General features: G+C 39.6%; 1 protein-coding gene across 1 annotated transcript in view; it reads right to left on the bottom strand.

Moving 5' to 3' along the window:
• myom3 (myomesin 3) overlaps window positions 1-10,117 on the bottom strand; it is a 153,664-nt gene that overhangs the window by 21,248 nt on the left and 122,299 nt on the right. Inside the window, exons 19-25 of the mRNA XM_084335719.1 lie at window positions 8,802-8,928; window positions 7,718-7,899; window positions 7,294-7,408; window positions 6,633-6,789; window positions 5,274-5,380; window positions 4,802-4,846; window positions 4,077-4,213 (exon numbers count right to left, since the gene is read on the bottom strand). Of these exons, the coding sequence (XP_084191845.1) occupies window positions 4,077-4,213; window positions 4,802-4,846; window positions 5,274-5,380; window positions 6,633-6,789; window positions 7,294-7,408; window positions 7,718-7,899; window positions 8,802-8,928 (870 nt within the window). The remainder of the gene's footprint in view (window positions 1-4,076; window positions 4,214-4,801; window positions 4,847-5,273; window positions 5,381-6,632; window positions 6,790-7,293; window positions 7,409-7,717; window positions 7,900-8,801; window positions 8,929-10,117) is intronic.

Raw genomic sequence — 10,117 nt, 5'->3', positions numbered from 1 at the left:
GAAGGTCATTCTACGAGCACTGCACTCTTGCAAATGAGTTGATGACATGGTTATCAAGTATGGATGACAAGAAATTAGTAGGTGCCGTTATGTTGGATTTCAGTGCAGCATTTGACGTAATTGATCATACCTTGCTTGTAGATAAGCTACAGTGTTTTACAGTTTCACCTACAATGCACTATCATGGTTTATTAATTATCTCTCAGGGAGACAACAGAGAGTCTTCTTTAATGGCAGCTTTTCAAAATGGAATCCCATTAAAACTGTGGGGTTCCACAAGGAAGCTGCCTAGGGCCTTTGTTATACTATACTATATATCTTTACCAATGATTTACCGTTGGGTGTAAAATTTTTTAAAACAATTATGTATGCTGATGACACTACATTATACAGTGCAGCTACATCTGAGCAAGATGTAACTGACACCTTAAACAGGGCCTTAACAGACATTTATGAATGGATTGAGTGCAACAAGTTGGTGTTAAATATCTCTAAAACAAAGGCCATTGTGCTTGGATCTAGATGCATGTTGGGCATGCATCCTCAGTTAAAACTGTCAATTGGCACCACACAAATTGAACAAGTGAACACAATACAACTTTTGAGTTTTTAGAGTTACTATTGATAGCTCCTTATCTTGGTCTAAACATATAAATAATATTGTCATTAAAATGGGAAGAGGAATTGTTATGACTAGGAAATGTTCTGCTTTTATCACTCCCTATCTGTTATTCATTATTTGGTTTTGTCTCATTTAGAATACTGCCCTGTTATCTGGTCGTCAGCTACAAAATCGAATTAAAAAAAGTTGCAGGTTGCTCAGAATAAAGCGGCTCGCCTGGCACTAGGCTGTTCATACAGAACCAATACAGAAGTATTGGTTTTATGCATGAACATCTGGCATGGCTGATGGTTGAAAATAAAGTATCGATGAGTCTTCTAATGCTACTGCGGAACATTATTAGCACTGGTAAGCCATCTAGCTTGGCTCAGCAGATAGAAATGACTTCTGAACATGGTTACAACACTAGAGGGGCCGCTTCTGGTAACATCAGAACAAAAACAGCACCAAAATAAATGTTTCTCAAACTCACTGGCATATATACTGTAGGTCAATAGTACTCTGGAATGCTCTGGCGAAAAACATCTCATCCACAATACATAATAAAATTACTTTAATTTTTTTTTAAAGATATCTTGCAAACATGTCAAGTATGTAACTGTTATCTATGTATTTTATCTTCTTTTTCTTTTTTTTTTACTGGAATGTTAGATTTTATAATGTGAATTTGTATATTTGTATACATTTTTTATTTATGTGTTTTGTTTAAATTTTTTATTCATATATTTTGTTGTACATTTGTATTGTATTTGTTTTGTGCAGGACCCCAGGAAGACTAGAGGCTCTTTCATGTGTCTCTAATGGGGATCCTTTAATAAACATAAACATAAACATACACACACAACTACAAGTCATCTTTATGATATACAATATGTGTTCAGCATCATTGTGCGCCTTTGCATTGATGAGTGTTGGAGATCTATGTATGGCAAGCCTGACGGGCCTAATCAGCTAAATGGCTTTTTGGAAAGCATTCTCTCGAAGGAAGCTACTTCGATTACTGCCTGCCAGTCAGATGAGAACCAACATTAAATAACCTTGATTCAAGTACAAGGAACCTTACCTTTTCATTGAATGTGTCTTGCATGATCCTAACAGTTAAAACAGTCAACAAAAAGGCTGGACTTTTGTATGTACGTGTACCTTTGTAGACCGTTTACCAACTTATTCAGAACAATGGTCTATAAAAAAGCTTAGCTGTCCGCTGAGTTGTCAGAGCAGAATCTCTTTATTTATACGACACACACGCAGTCTCTCAAAGTTCCAAGTGTACAATAACAAATTGTGTAATATTAACAAATTGTGTAATATTTGCTTTTCCCCCCCATGGACAAATTTGTACATGGTGCATTGACCTCAACAGTAATCTTTTAACCAATTGACAGACATTTTAGCTCAATGTCATAACACTCCTCAATGCTAGGGAGTTCTGCTCACACTCACTTCATTTTCCACTATGATCATATGTCTCGCTATACTTGATTTGTGTTTGAATTACACGTTGAAAATGGTAAGTGAAATTACTGTAATTATTACCCATATCCCCTCTTGTAGACATTCCATTACGGTACAGAATAGTGGAGCATTATGTACCATAGGGGCGATAATATGTTTACGAAATAGCTTTTTCATTAGTATTTTTTCAGCAGAGCTATTTCCGTAAAGTAAATGAGATTGGAAGTTGCTGCAGGCACTGGGCTGCTGAACACATACTAACAGTACTATTTCATATGCATTAAGTTAGGCCTATATGCTGATGTCTGGGAGGCACACTATATATCTCTGTGCCAGTGTTTTTGTCGGTTATAGTCTAGCACTATAAGACAATGTAGTGTAATATTGGTAAATACTACACTACTAATTGGTATATATTTCTTTACTACATGCTACCACCAACAGTTGAGGGCCTCTGTGTAGATGGTGGGTTCAGAGGAACTCCATTCGCCGCCAACTTTAATTTCGATCGACATGAACATATTTCAATGAGCAGATGCATCTGCATTCTGCACCCGCCTTGCATCAAATACCATTTTCAAGCTGGCTCACTGGCACACCTAAATAAAGTTGACCCCATTAACTGTAGCTGCGGCTGTGTTTACCCATCTATGACACACACCTGTGAAAAGGGTCCATTCGAGATATCACATTAAAATAGTTATACAGAAACCTTGTACCTATTTTCTGTTGAAAATGTTATGTTTATAATAATAATAATAATAATTATTATTATTATTATTATTATTATTATTATTATTATTATTATTATTATTATTATTATTATTATTATTATTATTATTATTATTATTATTATTATTATTATTATTATTATTATTATTATTATTATTATTATTATTATTATTATTATTATTATTATTATTATTATTATTATTATTATTATTATTATTATTATTATTATTATTATTATTATTATTATTATTATTATTATTATTATTATTATTATTATTATTATGGGTCCTTGGGTTAGGTCTACTAAATAGTTGAGAACGTTTCATGATACCAGCCAGGGCCCATGAAGCCCAATAAATTCCACTGTATCATTCCAGAAATAATAATAATAATAATAATAATAATAATAATAATAATAATAATAATAATAATAATAATAATAATAATAATAATAATAATAATAATAATAATAATAATAATAATAATAAATAATAATAATAATAATAATAATAATAATAATAATAATAATAATAATAATAATAATAATAATAATAATAATAATAATAATAATAATAATAAAAAGTGTAATTCCTGACAAATTGCCTTTTCGATCCCTGGCGCAGAGGGTGTATTCCAGCTGTGAGGGTGGCTGGTATTACATCTATGGTGCCCACCATCTCTGCCACAGTGCCCTCGAGCAGCACCCACTGAACTGATCCAGGAGCGGCTGCACTGTGGGCAACCCTGCACTTTGACCTCTCTGATGAAATAAATATGTGTAGGACGCTATGTATTTATGTATCTAGAAGGGATAAGTGTAGAACGCTGTGTGTTTATGTATCTAGGAGGGATAAGTGTAGGATGCTGTGTGTTTGAGGGATAAGTGTAGGATGCTGTGTGTTTATGTATCTAGGAGGGATAAGTGTAGGACGATGTGTGTTCATGTATCTAGGAGGGATAAGTGTAGGATGCTGTGTGTTTATGTATCTAGGAGGATATATGTGTAGGACGATGTGTGTTTATGTATCTAGGAGGATATATGTGTAGGACGATGTGTGTTTATGTATCTAGGAGGATATATGTGTAGGACGATGTGTGTTTATGTATCTAGGAGGGATAAGTGTAGGACGCTGTGTGTTTATGTATCTAGAAGGGATAATCGTAAAGACAAATTTCAACTGCCTTGTGTAAATGAACAATAAAGTAAATCTTCCTTTTCTTCTCCTGTCAGCAGCATTGATAGACTGCGTGTCTCAGTGCGTCTCACCGGCGTGCTGGAGATCTCTTTGTCGTTGAGGATGAGGCGGAGTTCGGCAGCGTCGCTCAGGCCTTCAGTCTGCAGCCACAGACGCACGTTGCCTTTCTCTGAGACATCCACCTGCCAGCCTGACTTCAGCGCTATCACTGCAGAGGGAGACATCCGGCAGCAAAGGCCCCAGTGGAAAGAGAAACACATTAAACCGAACCATAGGGATGTGTTGGATCTAATTATATCAACCCTTTAATACAACAATTATGTCAGGTCATACATTATGATTGGAGGCATTGCAGTGAGAGTGCTTTTAACCACAACATAGAAACCGGTGCCTCACAAGATGGTATCGTGACGTGTTTACATTTAATTAATTCACTAGATTACAATCACCTGGTGTGGCATGGTTACCACTACAAATTTTCATTAGCTATAGGTACAAAGTAGCAGGCTATTATAATTACTGAATAACAGGCTCTTGGAACAGGCTTATAATATGTTATGTGTCTATGTGAGGACAATTTGTAACAGACTGGTAATTGATGATGCCCAAGATCAGGACACCCTCCAGCTAATCAGAATTGCGTATTCTCACAGGCCATGCCTATAAGATCTATTATGTGTAGTCATAATCACAAGTTATATATAGTACAATTAATTATATATCTGTATAGTACTTTAAAGGTGTTAGTGTGTTGTGACATGTTATTAGTATGGCAATGATACAATGTCTTCCTTACATGGATTTCTGATATGCCAACCAATTTCCGTCAGTCTTTCAAGGTCTGGGGAAAGAAAGAGAGATGGTAAAGGTCAACTTCCTGATCACAATACTACTGTCTTAACCCTTTCACTGCCACACTACAGAAGGTTAACCCTTTACTATCACACTACCGATGGTAACCGTCGGTAGTGTGATAGTAAAGGGTTAACCTTCTGTAGTGTGGCAGTGAAAGGGTTAACACCAACCTCAGGTATTTCTAGACCTACCACAATGTGCAGAACCTCACCTCGCCAAGCCCTATAATAATAACTCTTATTTAACCAGGCCGGTTGACGTAAGAACCCGCTCTTTAACCACGGAAATAGCCTGAGGGAGCAGCTGCAGGGTGCCTAATTATTTGCCTGAGAGAAAGCATAAATGAGCCTCGAAATTACAGGTTGGTAATTGCACACATTGCCAGCAGCGACCAAGCAGCGCTTCACTTGTACCTTCAGCGGTGAAGTTGTAGCTGGAGGAGCGGTGAGGATCGTCGGTCGTCTCCACCGTGTAGACACCCAGGTCCTCTTCAGTAGGCGCTGTGAAGGTGAGGACTGACCTGGTGTTGGACAGACAGAAAGACAGACTGAGAGGCATGGGAGAGAGTGGCAGAAAGTACAGAGGTACAGTGGGGGAAATGCTTCACACCAAGGGTTTCTCTGCAAACAAACCGTAGCCACCATGCAGTTGCTGGGACTGACCCGGGTGGGGCCAGTGTGAAATGAACTGATAGGGGTCAGTAGTGCTGCACAGGCCAGAGAATGACAGAGGAACTGAGGGGTGGATAGAGAATAACCCAGGAGCTCTTACTGTAGGGCTCCAGAGTCCTTACCCTTTAGTCACATTTTGCGAATTTTTTTCGTGATGGTGCTACTAAAAAGTATAACTAACTAGTAGCACCAGTGTGACTTGAGAATATGATGATTTTAATCATCATTGTATATCACAATGTTCATTTGTTGTTCATCACCAGGAGGGAGAGATGTGTGTGAATGAGAGAGATAGAGAAAGAGAGAGAGAGACAGAGACCAATACAAGGATCTCAGCCAGCATAATCCGTTCTCTAGTGACATTTAAATGTATCAATTCCTTTTTCAAAAGATAATATCATTCACATTCTTCTGTGCCATACAGACAGTAGTCACACAATTACAATGAGGGCACCAAAAAGAGAGTTTTCCCCACAAGAACAGCTTGTCAAGTTAGCAGCAGAATTATTTGAGTGGATTTGATCTGTTTTTAGTTTCAACATCCAAAATATTTTCATAGATAGAGAAAGGGGGATATAATTTGAGAGGGAGACTTGACTTAAAACAGCCGACTGTACACACCACTATAAAAAGCATGTGCATATCTGTCTGTGGGGTGAAGTTGTGGAATAGTCTACCAGAGGAGTTAAAAGAAAGTAAAAGTGCTGCTGATTTCAAAAGGAAGTACAAACGTATTCTTGAGAAATATGCCGCGGACGGTTAACCATGATTAGATCAATTGTTCAGATTTTTTTATTGCTGATTGTTGTTAATGATTAAAAAAAATTTGGTTGATAACGAAGATCGATGATACATTTGAGAGGATGCACTGAGTTAGGGCATTTACAAGCTTGTAGCTTGAGCCCTAACCTTTTCGGCCAACTTGTAATTTGATTTGTGTGTTTTTGTACATGCTAAATGACTCGAAATAAACATAATTCATTCATATTGTCCTTGGTTTACTTTCTACCCTTTGTCCTTGGTTTCTATTGCCCTTGCTTTCTATCTATTGTTCTAGGTGTCTACCTATTGTCCTTGCTTTCTATTGTTCTTGGTTTCTACCTATTGCCCTTGGTTTTAATCGTGGCTCTCCCAGCATCGATGGCCTCCCTGTAGTTCTTGCTCCAGAGGATCTCGCTCTCGTCGGTCATGTCAGTGGCCTCGTAGGCCAGGAATATGAAGCCGTCATTGTCCACACCAATCTCAATTTCATTGGTCCCTAAGAGAGATGGAGCAGGTTAAAGGAAATGTCCACCCTAAAATATAGTTTCCACATGTTATTTCTACGATACTGTATGACTCAGTTTTGTTATGGAAATATGAACAAGTCTCTTGTTCTCTTGAGTTGGTTAACAGAGAGACAAGACAGTGAATAATGGAACAATTTCAAGGACACTATGACAGTGCCTGTGGTGGTTTTACTGGGATATAGGTACAGTAAGCCCTATATTTAAATACAACCAATTTGGATGTAATAGCTCAAATAAAAATTCACTCCAAAGAATCATAAAGTCTTAGTGCTCTGGATTCTAACTTAGGCATTTTTTCACCCATTGAAGGGTGATAGATCTCTCCCATAGAGAAGCTCTGAATCAGCTGCTACTTAATCAGTATCAGCATTTAGAAAGTGGTACTGGTGTATGCCAAGCCAAGCAAATGAGGTATTTCAAGGATCTGAGGTTTTCATTAAGGATCTGTACAGCTAGAGCACTTGATGACCGACCTGGTTGGGTCTGAGCTGTGATTGGCTCAGAGGGAATGGAGGCCATGCCCACCCCAGCTTGATTGACAGCAGACACACGGAGACGGTAGGTCTGGCCTGCCTGAAGCCCTTTCACCTGGATGTCATAGGATACAGATAATTGATTATTATGATTTGATCATTATTTGGTCATTAGAGTCCCATAGGGTTCATTAATTTTCAAATTAATTCAAAATCTTCACAGAATTCACAGTTTATCTGCAAATGATGGAACATTAATACTCAATTATTTATTAATAATGGAACTAATGGGACAACCTTCTCAAGCAGAAAGTGTCTCTATATTTAAATTTGAACGGATTGAATTGAAAGTGATTGGACTGCGACCACGCCACCGATCATCTGTAATGGACATATTCTGTTATGTGAAACCCATCCTGCCTACCCTGTACAAGGTTCCCGTGGTCGGCTCGTCATTCAGAGCCGTCCATGTCTCCGATTGGTCACCCTGGCTGATCTCCACCAGGTACCCAGTAATGGGGCTCTCTCCCTCATACAGCGGTGCCACCCACAGCAGCACCAGAGACCTCCCTCTCACCTCTTTGAACTCTAGGTCGTAGGGGGGGCCTGGGGAGAAGGACGACAGCGAGAGGGTTGGGACGCATAACAAAGGTGTCTGTTTTTCTGTAGGGTATCCATGAACTCGAGAGCAGAGAGAGAGAGAGTGAGAGAGATATCGGTGCCATACCAGCGCAACCTTTCTGTGACAGAATGGGTGATCACAAAGAAATGAACAGACAACGTAGTAAGTAAAGTATATAAAGAAGTAAAGTGACTTTGCTTAATCTACTTAATCTCTCTCTCTCTCTCTCTCTCTCTCTCTCTCTCTCTCTCTCTCTCTCTCTCTCTCTCTCTCTCTCTCTCTCTCTCTCTCTCTCTCTCTCTCTCTCTCCGAGTGCCAGTTTATGGTAGTTAATTTGCTTAATGATTTTCGGTCACATTTAAATTATTAACGACACGGGGGAAAGCCTATTTGCCAAGATTAATGAGCTGTGCTGGGAAAGTGGTGTGTGTGTGTCTGTCTGTCTGTGTGTGTGTGTGTGTGTGTGTGTGTGTGTGTGTGTGTGTGTGTGTGTGTGTGTGTGTGTGTGTGTGTGTGTGTGTGTGTGTGTGTGTGTGTGTGTGTGTGTGTGTGTGTGTGTGTGTGAGAGAGCGAGAGGGCCTCTCCCCATTTCCAATATTAATATCACGAGAAGCACGCCAATATATAAATGGGGCCAGTACGTCTGTGGACTGAGCTACCATATTACTGGATGACAGAGTGTGTGTGTGTGTGTGTGTGTGTGTGTGTGTGTGTGTGTGTGTGTGTGTGTGTGTGTGTGTATTTGCATTTGCATGTGTGCGTTTGCATGTGTGTGTGTCTGTGGGTACACAGTACCAACACATTTATGTTGGTGTGTACAAGCAGCACGTGTGTGTGACAATGTATTGTTTGTGTGTGTATGAGGTGTGTTACTTCAGCCTCTCACCTGGCTCTGGCATGGTCCACTCCTCACACAGGAAGGCATCACTAGCGTCAGACGGCTTCCCGAGTCCTGCTATGTTGGCGGCAAAAACACGGAACTGGTAAAAGTGGCCACTGGTCAGGTTGGAAACCTAAGGGTGGAATTGGAGAAACAGACAATGTAGATATGGAACATAATTTATTTATTTATTGATTGATCTTTATTTATTTCAAACACAAACTCCTCCCCCTTTCTTAAAATATCAAAACATTTGAAATATAACTCTCTTTCTACCTAAAAGAAACAAGAAAGAATAATAAATAAAATAAGGTTAAAAAACAAGACAACCATTTTTCATTTTGGAAGAAATCAAAACATTCCCTGAGAGCAACTATCTATAGTTCCCCAGTTCTGTATTTGTCTATCAGTGCTTTTTTGTATCTATTTTTTAACTGTGCAATGTTATTGCTCTGTTTCGTCCATTCGATAAAGCGACCCCATAATCCAACCGAAGCTAACAGTGCCTATTGGAATGAAAACAAATGATTATATATCAACAAACCATCTCATTGACCATATTCATGCGGTGGCCATTTTGCTCTTATGCCATGCTCAGGGTGGAAAGGAACCCGACCTGAGCGTGACATAAGAGCAAAATGGCCGCCGTGTGAATATGGTCAATGGCAGGGCTTCAGATAAAGGATGAACCAAGGCCGGTGCCTGTGGTTACACCGTATCAACTCTGCTACCGCTGCTACTACTCCTGCTGCTGCCACAGCACTTCTGCTGAGCCCTGAGCCCCCAAGACGCTGGATTTGGGAGGTGAGAGGGGATTTGGCTCCATCGATCATCCCATTGATCTTCCTATTCACACCCACTTAATCTTCAAGGCCCTTATCGCCCGTGTGAACAGATCCAAACTTCTCCCACTGCTTTTCAGGCTGTCCGGGCCGAGCCTACCCTAGCTGGACACAACCGAGGGGGGCTTGTTTCAAAGTAATGGCAATCTGTAAACCCCATTATCTCCTCATCTAAAGAACCGCCACTAACCGTACGTTAGGCACAACAATGGCCTCATCAGATCAATGTGCAGGAAGTCTACACTTTCTGTGAAATATAAAGTGGGTCTGCCTAAAAGAAATGGTAGCAGTTGCAAACCCACGACCACTAGATGGCACAGGCTACATTTTTAATGTAGTTCCTCACAAGGAGGCGGTGGGGTTTCCAACCAGGGGAGGTGGAAATGATGTGGGTTCACATTCTCCAAGTGCCCTAATGAAGCCAGATAGGTGGCTTGCCAGCCTGACTGCAAACACGGTAGCAGCACTCAGGGAGAGTCA

This window comes from Notolepis coatsorum, assembly GCF_963971535.1.
Source record: "Notolepis coatsorum genome assembly, chromosome: 19".
Taxonomy (NCBI): domain Eukaryota; kingdom Metazoa; phylum Chordata; class Actinopteri; order Aulopiformes; family Paralepididae; genus Notolepis; species Notolepis coatsorum.
Note: the sequence above shows the minus strand (reverse complement) of the source record. Positions and strands in the feature narration are given on the sequence as shown.